The 18726-nt window shown below is 37.2% G+C and overlaps 1 protein-coding gene across 2 annotated transcripts in view; it reads right to left on the reverse strand.

Moving 5' to 3' along the window:
- TNKS2 (tankyrase 2) overlaps positions 1–18726 on the reverse strand; it is a 71189-nt gene that overhangs the window by 10936 nt on the left and 41527 nt on the right. Inside the window, exons 15-23 of one of the 2 annotated variants that reach the window (XM_025880541.2) lie at positions 17768–17933; positions 16598–16817; positions 13654–13763; positions 12758–12946; positions 10827–11079; positions 9888–9970; positions 8448–8568; positions 5653–5750; positions 4737–4811 (exon numbers count right to left, since the gene is read on the reverse strand). In XM_025880541.2, coding sequence (XP_025736326.1) covers positions 4737–4811; positions 5653–5750; positions 8448–8568; positions 9888–9970; positions 10827–11079; positions 12758–12946; positions 13654–13763; positions 16598–16817; positions 17768–17933 — 1315 coding nt within the window. The remainder of the gene's footprint in view (positions 1–4736; positions 4812–5652; positions 5751–8447; positions 8569–9887; positions 9971–10826; positions 11080–12757; positions 12947–13653; positions 13764–16597; positions 16818–17767; positions 17934–18726) is intronic. The other variant, XR_012381714.1, reaches the window with a different exon arrangement.

Genomic DNA, 18726 nt, shown 5'->3' on the forward strand with positions numbered 1-18726 from the left:
ATGAGAGAGGAGAGGGTCAGAGGGAGAAGTAGGCTCCCCGCCGAGCCGGGACCCGATGTGGGACTCGATCCCAGAACTCTGGGATCATGACCCGAGCCGAAGGCAGTTGCCCAACCAACCGAGCCACCCAGGCGCCCTCAAACACCATTTTAAAAATATGTACACAGACACAGAGACACACCCTCTATCTTCCCTATCCCTCCAATTCCTAAAATTTTTGTTTGGAGAAGAGTTAAAGATGGATGGATGCTGGTCTCATTTGGAGTATTTCTAGGATCAAAATTCACAATCCTAGAGCTATTTCTTGGCTGTGTTTAAAGGTGTTACACCCCCTACTGGTCCTAGAGCACATCTGGGAGATGGTGGTTTTAGTCTTGGCTCAAAAACACTCAAAATAGGGGCGCCTGGGTGGCTCAGTTGTTAAGCGTCCGCCTTCGGCTCAGGTCATAATCCCAGGGTCCTGGGATCGAGCCCCGCATCGAGCCCCGCATCGGGCTCCTTGCTCCGCGGGAAGCCTGCTTCTCCCTCTCCCACTCCCCCTGCTTGTGTTCCCTCTCTCACTGTGTCTCTCCTCTGTCAAATAAATAAATAAAAATCTTAAAAAAAAAAAAACACTCAAAATACTGCTACAGATGTAATCAACGAACACAACTGAAAGATCTCATTCATGTTAAAAAAAGGAAAATAAGTTTTATCACTGAAAAATTCATTAAATATTGCATTAAAATATCTTTACAGAGGAAGAAAACAGTGTATCTTTTCTCGACTTTTAACTATTTTGAAAATCAAAAACATATTCTCTCTCCTGCCCTCACCCTTAACAAATCTCTATACATTTTGTTACTGCTTGCAGATAATGCAGCCTTGACTGAAACCTGCCTGTAATAGACATAACTGTTTTATTAAAAATTATTATGTATGTTCATGAATGGAAATCTCAAGACGTTATTCTTGTCATACTATGATATAAATAAAAAGGAGCTTCCAGAAGTAGGATTCCTTTACCTGAATAATGTGTGCTTTTGTTTTAAATCATCTAATAGTATGAACATAGCAATTTCAATAAACAGTTTTAGTATTCACTAACTCTAAAATATGATATCTAATATTATACTCATAATAGTTTATTATTCTGAAACAGTAATATAAAACAGATGAAAGATTTGATACTATTTACTTTTGAGTTTAAAATTTAGGTATTATAGGGCGCCTGGGTGGCTCAGATGGTTAAGCGTCTGCCTTCGGCTCAGGTCATGATCCCAGGGTCCTGGGATCGAGTCCTACATCGGGCTCCCTGCTCCTTGGGAGCCTGCTTCTCCCTCTGCCTCTCTCTCTCTCTGTCTCTCATGAATAAATAAATAAAATCTTTAAAAAAAAAATTTAGGTATTATAAAGACACTTGCCACATTTTAATTGTCTTATTTTAGAATTATTAAATATATCAACATAATTAACAAAAATACTTATGCATCTCAAGTAGAGTGTGCATTTTTGCTTGCTGTAGAGTTCAAGAAAAACATAGCAAAGCTGGAAAAGGCCCTGAGAAGAATACCTGAGAAGGTCCTGTCAAGAAAAAGGACTCTCATTTGAATGACTTAAAACATTTTTTAAAGACTGTTTTTGGAAAAGATGTAGATATAGAGGGAGTACTATTAAAATTATAGAAAAGTGGTATGTTTGGGGACTCACAGAAACCTGGAGTAAAAAAAAAAAAGAAACCTAGAGTAGTCACAAGACAAATAAAAGGAAGCATGGTATAAAGATGGAGGCCTTTCCTGAGCCACAAAAAAATTCAGCTTTGTTATAACAGAGTACCTTAATAGTTTATATATTTAAAGTCCTAAACCTACAGGATTTATCATTATTCCAAGATAAAGCATATCCTCTACACCTGAGTATGTTCAGCAGGGGCTGAATTATTCATTATGAAAACAACACCAAAAAGAAAACAGTATAAAAAAAAAAAGAAAATAGTATAGGGATTTTGAGAATCTTAACCTTCCAAGGATATAATCTTTCCTAAAATAGCCCCTAATGCTATGTCAAAGACTTAGTAAGCTAGAAAGACCATTATATTCTTTTTAAAAAATTTATTGTTATGTTAATCACCACATATTACATCATTAGTTTTTGATGTAGTGTTCCATGATTCATTGTTTGTGCATAACACCCAGTGCTCCACGCAGAATGTGCCCCCTTTAATACCCATCACCAGGCTAACCCATCCCCCCCACCCCAGAACCCTCAGTTTGTTTTTCAGAGTCCATCGTCTCTCATGGTTCATCTCCCCCTCCAACTTACTCCTTCATTCTTCCCCTCATGCTATCTTCTTTTCTTTTTTCTTAACATGTTGCATTATTTGTTTCACAAGTACAGATCTGTAATTCAAGTCTTGCACAATTCACAGAGCTCACCATAGCACATACCCTACCCAATGTCTATCACCCAGCCACCCCCCCCCCCCCACCCCCCCCCACTCCAGCAACACTCAGTTTCCTGAGATTAAGAATTCCTCATATCAGTGAGGTCATATGATACATGTCTTTCTCTGATTGACTTATTTCACTCAGCATAACACCCTCCAGTTCCATCCACGTCGTTGCAAATGGCAAGATCTCATTCCTTTTGATGGCTGCATAATATTCCATTGTGTATATATACCACATCTTCTTTATCCATTCATCTGTCGATGGACATCTTGGCTCTTTCCACAGTTTGGCTATCGTGGACATTGCTGCTATAAACATTGGGGTGCACGTACCCCTTCGGATCCCTACATTTGTATCTTTGTGGTAAATACCCAGTAGTGCAATTGCTGGATCGTATGGGAGCTCTATTTTCAACTGTTTGAGGAACCTCCATACTGTTTTCCAGAGTGGCTGCACCAGCTTGTATTCCCACCAAACAGTGTAGGAGGATTCCCCTTTCTCCGCATCCCCGCCAACATCTGTCGTTTCCCGACTTGTTAATTTTAGCCATTCTGACTGGTGTGAGGTGGTATCTCATTGAGGTTTTGATTTGGATGTCCCTGATGCCGAGCGATGTTGAGCACTTTTTCATGTGTCTGTTGGCCATTTGGATGTCTTCTTTGGAAAAATGTCTGTTCATGTCTTCTGCCCATTTCTTGATTGGATTATTTGTTCTTTGGGTGTTGAGTTTGATAAGTTCTTTATAGATTTTGGATACTAGCCCTTTATCTGATATGTCATTTGCAAATATTTTCTCCCATTCTGTCGGTTGTCTTTTGGTTTTGTGGACTGTTTCTTTTGCTGTGCAAAAGCTTTTTATCTTGATGAAATCCCAAGAGTTCATTTTTGCCCTGGCTTCCCTTGCCTTTGGCAATGTTTCTAGGAAGAAGTTGCTGCGGCTGAGGTCGAAGAGGTTGCTACCTGTGTTCTCCTTTAGGATTTGGATGGACTCCTGTCTCACGTTTAGGTCTTTCAACCATTTGGAGTCTATTTTTGTGTGTGGTGTAAGGAAATGGTCCAGTTTGATTCTTCTGCATGCGGCTGTCCAATTTTCCCAACACCATTTGTTGAAGAGACTGTCTTTTTTCCATTGGACATTCTTTCCTGCTTTGTCAAAGATGAGTTGACCATAGTGTTGAGGGTCCATTTCTGGGCTCTGTGTTCTGTTCCATTGATCTATGTGTCTGTTTTTGTGCCAGTACCATACTGTCTTGATGATGACAGCTTTGTAATAGAGCTGGAAGTCCGGAATTGTGATGCCGCCAGGTTTGCTTTTCTTTTTCAATATTCCTCTGGCTATTCGGGGTCTCTTCTGGTTCCATACAAATTTTAGGATGATTTGTTCCATTTCTTTGAAAAAAGTGGATGGTATTTTGATGGGGATTGCATTGAATGTGTAGATTGCTCCAGGTAGCATGGACATCTTCACAATGTTGGTTCTCCCAATCCATGAGCATGGAACGTTTTTCCATTTCTTTGTGTCTTCTTCAATTTCTTTCATGAGTATTTTATAGTTTTCTGAGTACAGATCCTTTGCCTCTTTGGTTAAATTTATTCCCAGGTATCTTATGGTTTTGGGTGCAATTGTAAATGGGAGAGACTCCTTGATTTGTCTCTCTTCTGTCTTGTTGGTGTATAGGAATGCCACTGATTTCTGTGCATTGATTTTATATCCTGCCTCTTGACTGAATTCCTGTATGAGTTCTAGCAGTTTTGGGGTGGAGTCTTTTGGGTTTTCCACATACAGTATCATATCATCTGCAAAGAGTGAGAGTTGGACTTCCTCTTTGCCGATTTGGATGCCTTTGATTTCTTTTTGTTGTCTGATTGCTGTGCTTAGGACTTCTAATACTATGTTGAATAGCAGTGGTGAGAGTGGACATCCCTGCCGCGTTCCTGACCTTAGGGGAAAAGCTCTCAGCTTTTCCCCACTGAGAATGATATTCGCTGTAGGTTTTTCATAGATGGCTTTTAGGATATTGAGGTATGTACCCTCTATCCCTATACTCTGAAGAGTTTTGATCAAGAAAGGATTGCTGTACTTTGTCAAATGCTTTTTCTGCATCTACTGAGAGGAACATATGATTCTTGTTCTTTCTTTTGTTAATGTATTGTATCACGTTGATTGATTTGTGGATGTTGAACCAACCTTGCAGCCCAGGGATAAATCCCACTTGAAAGACCATTATATTCTTATGAAAGTTAATTATCGTTTCAGGCTTTGAAAAACTATGGTCTCAGAAAACTTTATTTTCACTAACTTCTTACCTTGAGAATATTGTATCTGTTGAAGATCCCACCTGCATGACCTCCATCTCTGTGTTCTCGGACTGTACTTTGCATCTGATGGAAAAATGTCAAATATATGTGTATTAACTTTTGTTTTTTCTGATATGGGGAACATGGTTCTTGACTCCTATGATTCTATTTTTGAGAATACAAAATGAGATTTTAATATTTTTGTTAAGGAATGAATTCTATAAGTTCACAAGTATTATTTTCTAGAGATAGCTATTAGCTAATTAGCTAGTTAATCTGAGAACTACAGCTGAAAATTATATAATGCAAACTAAAGAAAAAAGAAACAGATGCACAGGTGAGTTAAACATACAAAGCTAACCACCTGACATGCTAAAAAACAATTATTTATCTGTTTCCATTCATGTTGCCCTTATAATAAAGCACAATTTGTACTTCATTGAGAATTGGAGTTTCCTGAATTTTAGAACTCAGTCCTACTCAACTTTTTATCTGTGTTCCTCCCACATATGTTCTTCAAAGTGTAAGGCACTATTCAGAGATTTCAGTGGATCCAAGAGTTTTGTGGAAAGAAAGCTGGAAGAAAAATTTCCCAGATAAGTAGCATCCACATACTCTGGGTTTTGTCTGAGATACTGGGCTTTATAATTGCCTTCATGAAGGGAGGGAATATTGGCATTTTTTTTTTTTTCAAATGACAGTAAACTCTTCTCCAACAGAATTGTGGGTTAGTATTAATTGTAGTACTGAACCAAATTACTGGAATTAACGTTTATTGAGGGAGTGTATCTTAAATGCTGATTGTGAATGTTTTCCAGGTGGTAAAGAGTTAGGGACAATTAAAAAACCCTACGTTTTTAAGATCTGGAAACCTCTAGGAAGTTTAGCTACTGAACCAAGATTCATTTAAGGTATATGAACATACCTCTTCCTCCACAGACTGAAACTCTTTATCATCAGGAGACAGATCTATGAGAACTGTTCCACTTCCAGAGGTGTTCAGAGTTAAGTATGGGTTAAGACCTAGCAAATGAAATTTGAAGGTAAAAAAATATTTGCCAAAAAAAAAAAAAAACCCACCCCAATTAACATCAACCAAAAACAGCCACTTCATTTATCTGATGCTTACTACTGATTTTTAAAAACTTTTAATTTTGGATGAATTTAGACTTTCAGGAAGGCTGAGATCATACAGAGAATTCCTGTGTACCTTTCACTCAACTTCCTAATGTTACCATTAAGGACATTAATGCTCCCCCAATGTTACCATTTTATATAGCCACAGTGCATCTGTCACACTCAGTAAGTAAATTATAGACTTTATTTGGATTTCACCAGTTTTTCCCACTAATGTCCTTTTTCTGTTCTAGGATCCAAATCAAAACACCACACTGCATTTAGACTACTAATTTTGACTCGACAAGCTGTAAGGGTTTTCTGAGAATAGTTCAGAAAATCTTTTTATTCTTTATCTCTTATTCTTAAGGAGCTTGTCACACATTTTTTTCTTCGGATTATTTCCTTCACTAACTATACAGCCCTTTCAGCGTTTAGTCTTTAATTTTTGTAAATATGAGGATGAATTATGACAGAAACTTGTATAGCCTCAGATAATTCTGAATCATCTCAGAATAACTCCATAAAGTTTACTAACTACTGAATGCTTATTCTAACCCATAACAGTTTTTAATTCAGCAATGAATGTTGTGTTTTCTGAACATCAATGGTCAAGATAACTATATATTTTGAACCTTTACTCTCACAAAAGTTTAAGTGGAATCTTAAAAAGAATTTTCTAATTTCTTTGGTATATTTGTAACACACCTCTCCTTCAGTCCTCACAACAAGATCTCTAAAGCTCTGCTGTTTTCCCAGGTAGGGATCAAATCCATTACTGCTAGATCAGCGCCCAGCAGTTTGCCCTGGAGAGTTAGAGCACTATTCTAGTTCTGAGTACTGGTCTGAATAACAAGACTACCAGCAACATGCTAAACTCTGATAAAGACTTATAGCTGAATTACAATATCTACAAGAAGTGTGGGGACTTATAAAGGGGAATATTTCAGAGAATAAAGACTTAACAGAATAAAGACTACAACACATGCTTGACTAAAGCATCTGTGTACCATCCCAAGATCTTTTATCAGTGCTCAAAGATGAGGACAAGTAATCTACTGACTTGATGCACTGAATGATAGCTAGGGCTAAGCCAGCAAAATGACACTGTCAGAAGACTACCACTGGTTCCACTTTGCAAATTAGGTATAACAAATGTATAGAATCCTGGCTTCAAATGAAGACAAGAAAGGTGGTAACTTTATGCAGGCAAGTGACCTTGATATGCTAGAGCAGAAAGAGTCATTCTGTGTCACGACAATTCTTCATGTAGGAATGAACGTTCCTTTGCAATTGCAGCTGGATGTAACAGAATGACTACAGACCAGAAGTGGCGTTGAGTTACATATCTCTGCCACTTGGAGGCAGTATATCTTGTTTCTGCCATTGTTTCCTGAGCCTTTCAATGCAGTCTTAATAACTGTATCCTAGACACTGTATGTTTAATGAACACTGCCTAATTTCTTTTTTAACCTGCCCCTTTATCCTAAATGATCCCTCTTATTCCAGTACTCCACTGTAATTTCTATCCTAACCAGATCTACCTACTATTATTCTAGTAGAGTCATGATGGCCATCCACAACTGAGGGTTCTGGTTTCTCTTCATTTTTGATGTTTTTTATATTGTATTCTAACATTCCAGGGAGCCATGGGTGTTCCCCTCCTTTTTATCTTACACAATTTTGTCATTATAAGACATATTCCAGACTACCTCACATTTTAAACATTTTTGCCTTAGACCCTACCAGGCAAGTAAAGTACATCCACCTTGAATTGATCCTATTCCAGAACTCCAGTTTGAAGTATTCCTTAGCTTCAATCACCTAATTTTTAGAGGTATTTTTTCTTTTTCAAGAGATGGACCCTATCCTATCATACATCCTTCCCTGAAAATGTCTTCATTTTTGCTAGTCTAGGTTTTTTTTGAACTCCAGGTGTATAGCCAGGACCTCAATGACAGGAACTGTCTGACCCCAGGCATGGTAAATCATGCCCTCAGTTTAACAATGTGGTCTTGATACTTAGAACAATTCACCTTTTCATACCCAGGACTTGGTATATAGGAAATGTTAACATCTGTTGAACAAATGCAATTTGCATTTTTTTAAAGTACCAACATTCAGAAGAAATAAAGATATTATTCAATGCTGTTCTGCCAAATTTCCTCAGTTACAACATTGTTTCCCAGTACTTCCCCTACAAGTGTTTAGAATTTAGCCATTTACAACAAAAGAAAGATTTACAACATTTTATAGGCAGCCTGAATGCCTAGGCATTGCCTATTACCATAAGATAGGAGATATTCAAGTTTCTGATCTTTTAGAATCATAAAATTTTAGAGCTAGAGTAACTTAAGAGCGAAAGCAATTCCCAAACTTCTGAATGGCCCAGAAATTTTACTTAGGTTCACAAAATTACCAGCAGAAGCTCAGGAAACTTAACAATAGCAGCGTTACAACTTGATTCCAGGTTTCCCGAATCCTAGTGTTCTTCCTATTAAATGGACTTGCTCTCACAGATTTATATATTATCATTTAGTAAGTTGAGGGTTGTCTTTATGCCAACTGTTAAACTGACGATAGCATTAATTTAAAATGAAATACCTTGTTGTCCAGAGATAAGTCTCTCAACTCCTTTAATTAGTTTGTGTCTATGTCCATAAGCATTGATTCCAATCTCCTTCAGCTCCTTGTGCCCCATCTCAACTAATACATCCAAAGTGATCTGATAAAAGAGGATGAAACTGTTCAGAAGGCTTACATTTGGTAGACATTCATATACTGGTGTTCTTATAATGTATTAGATTTATATATTCGGATTTTTGTGAACAGCTTAGAAATGAAAGCAAACCAGTTATTAAACTGAAGCTGAAAAGTTGCAGCTAATTAAATTACAGGTATGAACTACCAAAAATATCATTATTTTCATTCAGCATAAGAACCTGAGCTGACTTAAACTGCAAAATAAAAATGCACTTATCTACCATCACTCTACAACCAACCTATTTATACAATGCCTTCACTGCTTCCTCCAGCCTCCGGACTACGCTAACTAGTACTTCTGCCTCAAGGTTCAAACTATTCCTTTTCCCTCAAATATATTATTCTCACTCTATGAAACTGAAGACATTCAGAAATCCTGAAGCTTTCCCCGAATAATCCAGCAAGCAGTAACCTTTTTTTCCTTGGGATTTCTAAAATCCATGCCTCAAAGTTATTTCTTCATATATTGTTAGAGCTCCATAAGTAGATCAAAAGTTCCTTAGGGGTACAAGTCTACATTAACCATATTCTCTGAACCAAAAAAAATCAGTAAGTATATTCTGACAGTGTACTTTAAACTGGGGCTGTTCCAGAAAAGCCCAGATATATACCTAGCGTATCTATGTGCCTTCCCATAGTGGCCAGCAAAGTGTCAGAGCAGGTAGTGACTGACACAACTGAACTGAACAAACAAGAGCTCAAAGATAACCTACTTTAAGGGCTAAATAAGCTAAGCTTTCCACTGGAGAAAGCTATTTTACTATTACTACATGAGAGTCCATTGTTCCATGCATTTTTAAATTTCTCCTTTGATTTCCTGTTGACCCATTCATTGTTTAATAGCAAAGCTGTATAACCTCCACATATTTATGGTCTTTCCAAACTTTTTCCTGTGGTAGACTTCAAGTTTCATAGCATTGTGGTCAGAAAATACACATGCTATGATCTCCTCATCTTTTTGTATTTGTTCAGGCCTGATTTGTGACTTAATAATGTGATCTATTCTGAAGAATGTCTCATGTGCACTTGAAAGAAATGTGTACTTTCATTTGTTTCCATGTATTTTTTTTTAATTTCATGAGAGTCCACCTTTATGTGCTAAAAAACTAAACAGTAATTCCAAGATAGCCAAATTAGAAGAGTGACTGATTTCCAGTCTTAAAAAACTATTCTCCTCTCCCCACAAACAGGCTGAATGGTCCATGGCATTTCAAGTATGTCTTGATTTTTCCTTGAGGTCCCATAGAAAACCAAACCAAGCAAAATAATTCATCTACTCACCTGTTCTCTCTCAAATATATCCATCAGGTGCTCAAGTCCAAGATTCCTTACAAATTGAGTTATGCTAAAATCTACTGCTGGAACTGGAAAATAAAAATCCGGAATGAACAGAGTAACATATATCAACATTACAACATCAAAGTTTTGTGGTATTATTATACACATGAAGAATGTAAAGATGAAGCAAATTACTAATTGGCATTTGGGATATAATACTGAATATCTGAACATAGCATCAAAAATTGCAAAAAGAGAAAGCTACAAAATTTCAACATCATTAGAAGAAAGAGCCAATGGGGCACTCTCAGGTTAAAAAAAAAAATCTTTTCATTAAAAAAATTTTTACTTTTAACTGTATCTTTAAAATAAGTGTCCATACTGAAACTAATAAGTCAATTTTATTTCTGCTCAAAAAAAAAAATTCCTTATCTTTGAGAATGTAAGCTACTTCACAAAAAAGTTTATGCAAACAAGTTCCACAATGCTGCATAAGGTGAGATAAATTTTGACAGGTAAAAGGTAAAGAGAACAGTTTTACAGACTGTAACTATGTGTGTCTTTTTCTTTCTCTTAAAAAAAATATCTTCACAATTGGGTATCTGACATGGAGTAAAGGTATTTCATAACTGTAACAATGCACTGGAAGAGGTAAATAAAAGCAGACCTATTCAACCACAAGACTTCTAAACCTTTCAAAAAGCATATTTACATCTAAGTAGTAGGTTAGTGGCATAAGACTCATTAACTCTCAACTCAGAAGGAGAAAGTTTCATTAGGAATTCTACTAACATGAAGAAAACAATAAAAGACTAAAACTTGAAGACTATGCTAATTAATCTGATACTAACAGTTGTATTTAAGGTTAAAAAATGACTTGTTAGCATTCTAAATGACAAATATGTGGCTACAAGACAAAGTTATTTTTGCAGAATGTCTCACCCTCCTTTTTCTCCAAACTAGAGGCACCCTCTGTTCCACTTGAACTAACTACCGAAGACAGTTCAGAAAAACTCCCAGATAAGTTGTCGAGACTGCTGGCTGCAGAAAGACTTGATGGGCTGGATGGACCTGAAGACAGAGCATCTCCGGTAGCTCCTGCGCTTCTCACACCATTGAGCACTTGAGGTTTATAACACGAAGGCAGAGCAGAAGGGGGCATGGCTGCCGTGAGGAGAGCACTAACATCATCTGCCTAGTGTGCGTGTAAGAGAGAGATTAAATCTGTGATAAGCAAGTTTTAAAATTCTCTTATACCCAACAGAATGCATTTAAAAATATGACAAAGATTCAGCAGATTTGCACTAGAACTGCATATTATATAAAAATAATTATTTTAAAAAGTAGAACAAGTGATATCATCAAACTGTTATTAAATATAAAACAATTCAGAACAGTTTCAAGACACAGAAAATAAAAAAAACCTGCTAAATGTAGCAAAGCATAAAAAAAATCTAACTTCGATACTATGATTTTCTGAAAAACACTGAAATGAGTTACAATAGTATCAATTTTATTTATTTTAAAGATTTTATTTATTTGAGAGAGAGAGAGAGAGAGCACAAGCAGGGGGGAGGGGCAGAGGGAGAACCCGACTCCCTGTTGAGCAGGGAGCCCGATGCGGGGCTCGATCCCAGGACCCGGGGATCACGACCTGAGCCGAAGGCAGATGCTTAACGACTGGGCCACCCAGGCGCCCCTAAAGATTTTATTTTTAAGTAATCTCTATACCCCACGTGGAGCCCAAACTCACAAGCCCAAGATCAAGAGCAGCATGCTCTTCTGAGCCAGCCAGGTGCCCCTTAACCAGACATATTTAAACCCCATTTAGAGATGATGTGACAGACGCTTAGAGATTAGGCAAGGTGAAAGACTGTACAACTCCAAGTGGTAGAGCTGGAATTCTACGGCAGGTCTGTTGGACTCTAAAGCCCATACCTGTCCTCTAGAGCACTTTGTTTCACATCACTTATGTCTGGTCGACTAACAAATGCGTGGAATGAATTAGAAAAGTGCACTTCCCAGGTAGTTTGGAACCAGAAAGACATTTCCCTGAAGAAATATTGCAGATAAGTTGGGTTGTCAGCCTGCTGAGAAAAATCTATTTAACCCCCAGTGCAGCTGAATTCAATCAGCTTCTCAGTGTAACTTGTAACAGTGGACTCTCTCTCAGTAGAAAGCAATCTGCAGAGGAGACTTCCCGTCCATCCCATCGCAACAAGAATTTCTTCTCCCTTTCCCTCCACCACGCTGGTCAATTTCCTCAGTGGTCGAGGCCAGAGAGACACCAGTGTCACAGCAGACAAAGCAGAGGTAAAGGCTACAATGGAGATGCCTGCACGAGTTCCCTTGGGAGAAGAAGGAAAAAAAAAACCAAACCAAAAATATCATAGAAAACTGGAGGAACAAGCTTGTTTCATGAACACTACTGGTCAGGTAAGCAAGAGGAACTTTGGGAAGAGGTGGTGGGGAGGGAAGGGAATCCCTACTAGAAGCAGGCTCTGTGGCTGTACCTTGAGGGCAATGTCCCTGGCTGGGCAAGTTCATCAAGACCCGTATGTCCTGTATGACTTTGCACAGTATGCACTGTTAACAGCCTTCACTGAGGGCATGCACCTGTTTTGTTTCCCAACTAATAATGTAAGCAGCTATACCATGTACTTCCTTTTCCTATTTCCAAAAGCACTCAGGATACAATAGTTAACTGCCTGATAATCCTATTATTTACATATTATAACACCAAAGAAGTCGTATGTTTAAATTGGGCTAAAAAATAATTTTGCCACATTCACCACGAAGACATTTTATATACACCAAGTGAACTTTAAAAAGTCAGAAAAGCACTGAGATTTTTCAAAGAGTCCATCACTTACTGAAACTAAATCTAAAGGCGTTTGTCCTTCCTGATTTTTAAGAGTAGGGTCAGCTCCATGGGCCAACAATAAAGCACAAAGCTGTGTTCGTCCCTTTTGGGCTGCTTCATGCAAAGGTGTGAAAGCCCATTTGTCTGTGGCATTGACACATGCATTATACTTTATTAGTAAAGCTGCAACATCCACATGCTGTAAAAGAAAATACTCCTGTTACACTCTGAAATATTATCACATTTTAGTTCCTAAAAAGAAACTAGCTATATACCTATTTTTCCATATTTTCAAACCTACTCTGGAAATGAAAAATTATGTTTCTCCCCAACATCGTAATTTATGGGTAGTTGATTAAAAATTACAGATGTTTTAATAACTTGAGAAATTAGAAAATATTTAAGAATTCTACACAGGATGGGAACTAAATAAATGAATATAACTTAAACAATTTCTCATTTATTCAAGTGTTATAACTGCTGAACATCAATTTATAAACCAGCAAACTTTTTCACTTATTGCAACTATACTACTGAAGATGGTCAATACTGATTATAACATTTAGGGTTGTTATAAATTCAGGAACAATGCATCTGAATCTCTACAGATTCCTAGGAGTCCTAGAGGGTTTCCTGGCACCAACAAATAAACAAAACCATCAATATCCCACTGAAAATAAGAGGTGCTAAGAAAGGTAATACAATGAATGACAAATGTGCTGCATGTCACAGAGCTCACTTAAAACAGATTCAGAATTGAGACCTGGACATTATTTAAATCTCTTTAGTTCTCATATTTACTCCTCTATAAAATGAGAAAGTCAAACTAAATGCCCTTTGAACTGCAATACTGATTTTCACTTAGAAAATTTCAGAGATTTTTAAAGGTAATATGAAAGAACTTACCCCATAAGATGCCGCATTATGTAAAGGAATAAGTCCTCCTTTGTCCTGGGCATTCACATCAGCTCCATGTTGTAACAAATACTCTGCAACTTCTAAATTATTATAACCAGCTAATTTAGAAAAAAAGTAAAATTACTTTCACTTGTTAATATAAAAATTAATTACATCTATGTATCTGTATATATCTGTATAAACATTCTTTAAAAAATAAAGCGATTTTATAGAAATCTGATATTCCCCATTGCAGTCTATTAAAAGTTTATCTTATGGAAAAAACTGCCCACTGGTCTCAAGTTGGAAGCTTTCAGTGATGACACTCATTCATTTCAGAGACTCTCAAAAGTTATACTGATGGATTTGCTTGTATCTTTCCTTTTAAAATCTTCTACCAAAGTCCTTGCCTTTATGGTTGTTATATGCAACTTCCTAAACTCAGGTACATGGTCTCAAGGGCTACAAGTAAGAGGCATTCAAGCATATAAAAGCCAAGTTAGGAACACAAGAGGCCAGCAGAGTAGGAGACAGCACACCAGCATGGGTCTCAGGACCCTATTTTCCCAGAAGGACACAGAGACATTTTGTAGAGAGAGATCTTTGGGATATATATCTCTGCAAGTCTGGCAGCAAAATCTAGTGTTGCTAAAGCCATGAAATAAAACTTAGCATTTTATAAATATACCATAACCTCTTAGCTGTCATCTTGGGAACTGTCAGCTATCTTAGTATCATAGATCGAGAGCAAATCTGGAACTTAACTTTGCCAACATAAAACCAGCTATCACCTGAAACTTTAAAACAGTCAAAATATTTTTCACATTTATTTTCTTGTAGTTTTTATTCTTTTGCTGAAGGATGTAAAGCCAAAAAATTTAATAAGATCAAGGAGGGAAAAACACAACCACAGAACTACCATAAGCTAAGTATTACAATGAATCCAAAGTCCTTCCAGGTCTCAAGGTATAGTACTGCACAAGTGGACAAAAATGTTTTGTATATACAACCTATTTACCACTTACAAAGACAGCATAGGTTTATTTTTATTTTTTTTAAAGATTTTTATTTATCTGAGAGAGAGAGAAAGAGAGTGAGCAGGAGAGAGAGGGAGCAGAGGGGAAGAGCAGAAGGAGAGGGAGAAGCAGGCTCCACACTGAGCAGGGAGTCCGACATGGGGCTCAATTCCAGGACCCTGGGATCATGACCTGGGCTAAAGATAGATGCTTAACCAACTGAGCCACCCAGGCACCCAACAACATGGGTTTAAATAGTAACTATTAAATGTTCTAGATAAGCTACCATAAAGATATAGAAAAGCTAATCTAAATAAATATACACAGCATAATTCAGATACACACAGGTCACATCCTGTCTTGCATGGACGAGAAACTTCTGATTGCCAGTGGAAGTATAAAAGCCTTTTCTCACCATGTTAGCATTTGTGCTTATCACTTCCAAAATTCTCTAAAAGACATATAGATAGAATAATTCTTTTCCTTGGACAGTGGGGTCCCAACTTACAGAGGGTGAAAATTTAAAGGTAAAAATCATATATAAGCAAAATTATCTTTTAAATACTAGGAACACACTCAGTTATTCACACTATGAGACTAAAATAAACAGAGGAAAAAAAAGAGAAGGGTAGACTTCCATCTCCCATATTACACAAAGTGGCAGAAACACCTACATTACTTTTTTCTCTATTTACTTTTTTCTTTTTAAACTATATTTAGATAAACTTGTCTGAGTCAAATTATGCCTACAACGTAACACCACTGAAGTATCAGCTGTAAGCTCAGTGATTTTAATGGCCCATTCCTTAATATTTTTTTTTAAAGATTTTATTTATTTATTTGAGAGAGAGAGAATGAGAGCCAGAGAGCACAAGAGGGAAGAGGGTCAGAGGGAGAAGCAGACTCCCTGCTGAGCAGGGAGCCCGATGTGGGGCTTGATCCCGGGACTCCAGGATCATGACCTGAGCCGAAGGCAGTTGCTTAACCAACTGAGCCACCCAGGCGCCCTCCTTAGCATTTTCAATGCAGCTAAAGAAGCTGAACCGAAATGTTGTGCACCTGCACTAAAAACAAAGGTGGACTGTTTCAATTTCATGAGTGAAACTTACAAAAATGTTATGTATTCAACTGTCTCCCAAATTCTTGTAATGGCTCTAACCATCTGTGCCTTAGCATGTGACTGTATTAGAAGGTAAGGTCTTTAAAGAGGTAGTAAAAGTTAAAATGAGGCTGTTAGGGAAGGCCCTAATCCCATCTGACTGGTGTCCTTATAAAAGGAGATTAGGACAGGTAGTGAGAGACACCAGGCATGTGCACACAACAGACAAAAGGCCAAGTGACGACACAGTGAGAAGGTGGCCACCTGCAGGCCGAGGAGAGAGGCATCAGGAGAAACCAATGCTGCCAATGCCTTGATCTCCACAACTGTGAGAAAAGAAATTTCTGTTAAGTCACCCAGTCTGTGGTACCTTGTGACAGCAGGCCTAATGAATTAATATAACAACTTTGGTAATAGGTTTATATAACTTTTGAAAGCCTTAAGATTTTTTTCTGCTTGTGCTTAACGGCTGTCCTCAAAAGAATGGAAAGCTTTAACTTCCCATGAGGAAGGCTGTTTAAGCAGGCTGATTTTTCAAGTTTCTATAGCCAAAACTCACTCACCAAAGACAATTTAAAACTATGGTGACTGGAATAGAGATTCCAAAGCGCTATACTGACTGGCAGAGTCTCCTTCCATTGTTCTTACTGCAGGTAATGCACCAGTACTAAAGTGAATGCGAAACACAGTTGGCCTGCACAAACACACTCAGGTGTAATGGTGGCATTAGGAGATATTTGAGCTGCATCTTTTCAGTTTACTTTCAGGAAATATTTTACTCTGGTAAAATGAACCTTAGATGTCACCAGCTTAAATCTGTGAAACTTCATTCACTTACCTGCTAAATGTAATGGGGTTGAATGTCGGCCTTGGGTATCACGACAATTTACATTATCAGGAGAAGACAACTTCTTTACTCTGGCTAAACAACCCTTCTTGGCAGCATCTAACAAAGCTGCATCTCCCCGAAGTAGATCTTGGATATCTGTATCTCCATCTTTAACAAGATCCAAAGGGGTATTTCCATCCCTGTTTTTCTTTGTAGGGTCTGCACCATGCTGGGCATGTGAAAGACAGATAAAGAGGAACTGGCTTAAGTTTGCCCTTAGTCTATGAGAAAATAGTCAGTGGAACTATAGCAAAAAAAACTATTCTATACTGAGAGACTCTACCTTAAAGGTTAACGTTTGTTATATTTAATACAGTACACAGAAAATTATAATAAAAAGAATACAGGGACAGTTAACTATTATTGGGCTTTTATAATTCAACTTATTATTATTGTTTCTTCAAGTAGGCTCCATTCCCATCATGGGGCTTGAACTCAGTCATGACCCTGAGATCAGGAGTCACATGTTCTACTGACTGAGCCAGCTAGGAGCCCCTATAACGTAATTTAGTAAAAATTTTAAACTACATTCAAAATAGGGCAGAATTTCATAAATAACTTATTTTCATGTATGTTATTTTTAGTTTCCACAAACCCTGAAATAAAGTATAAATTTAACGTTTTTTTAATTTAAGGTATTTATTAAGTAAGCGCTACACCCAAAATGCAGCTTGAACTCACAACCCCAAGATGAAGAGTTACATGACCTACTTACCAAGCCAGCCAAGTGCCCTAACTTGTGCTTTTACTGTAAAATATCTACATGGGTACCTGTATTAAACCAGTACTATCAATTTTATTAGTGCCAAATAAATCTGGCTTATGAATTACATAATCCATCAAATATTTTGAGGTTAAAGTACTATACAGGAAAAATCAGGATAATAATCAGAGAACTGTTACTTGATGATAGCTGACTTTATACAATAATAAATCTGTGTGTGGTAAACATCCTCGCAGGTTAAAATACAGTGTTCATGACATTTATTCTGAAACCTAGGTAGAGAATTAGATAGCTTTGCTTCATACCCCTTTACCAGTTTAAGTTTATGCTGAAAGTTATTAGAAATATAAACATCTATGTAATAAACCAGGTCCACAGTAAGTACTTAAATATACCTGGAGCAGGAGTTTGCAAATTTCGTATTTTCCTTTTGCTGCAGCTTCATGTAAAGGTGTAAATTTCCATAAATCAGCTACATTAACTACTGCTCCATGCTTAACAAGAAGTTCTGCAACTTCATAATGTCCATATGAACATGCATTGTGCAAAGGTACAAGGCCTCTGAAATGAAAGATTACATAAGCAATGCAACACAAAGATATGTTTTAGATAATTGCATATAGCTGATAAATTTCTTGAACTGCATAAGGGATCACACTGCTTATATTTTATAGAACCTAAATTTACTGAAAGCAGAAATGGAATTATTTTTGGAGGGTGTGGGGAGGAAATTTTAAAAATATATATATTTTTCCTTTTTGGTGGGAGCAATAGTAAAGTGATAGTACAAAGCTCCGAAAGAGGGAGGGGATGCGAGAGGGTTGCCCTAAAAATATATTAAATTGTAGAGAATATAACAAACACCTATAGACTCAATCTAGAATTGAGATGTGTATGTGTATTTTAAAGATTTTACTTATTTATTTATTTATTTATTTAGAGAGCGCACACACTGGCAGGGGGCAGGGAGAGAGACAGAAAATCTCAAGCAGACTCCAAGTGGGGCTTGATTCCCCAACCCCAAGATCATGACCTGAGCTGAAACCAAGAGTCAGACCCTTAACCAACTAAGCCACCCAGGCACCCCAAGAATTGTATATTTAAAAAATATAATTTTAAGATAAATTGGAAGAATTCAAATATCCTCAATGCAAACTGAAAAATTTACCATATTAAAAATCAATCACACTAATCTCCTTAGTCATTCTAAGATTATAAGGCATTATGCAAATACGTCTTTACATATATAAATGCTAATCATCATAAAATCTTAACCAAAATTAAGAAGCTACATTTAAGCCAGGATTAGGTAACAGACTTCCCTGAAAACAAAAGAGCTACCAATTATCATACA

Source organism: Callorhinus ursinus, unplaced genomic scaffold (assembly GCF_003265705.2).
Source record: "Callorhinus ursinus isolate GAN/ISIS: 27379988/994484 unplaced genomic scaffold, GSC_fseal_2.0 scaffold20, whole genome shotgun sequence".
Lineage (NCBI taxonomy): Eukaryota > Metazoa > Chordata > Mammalia > Carnivora > Otariidae > Callorhinus > Callorhinus ursinus.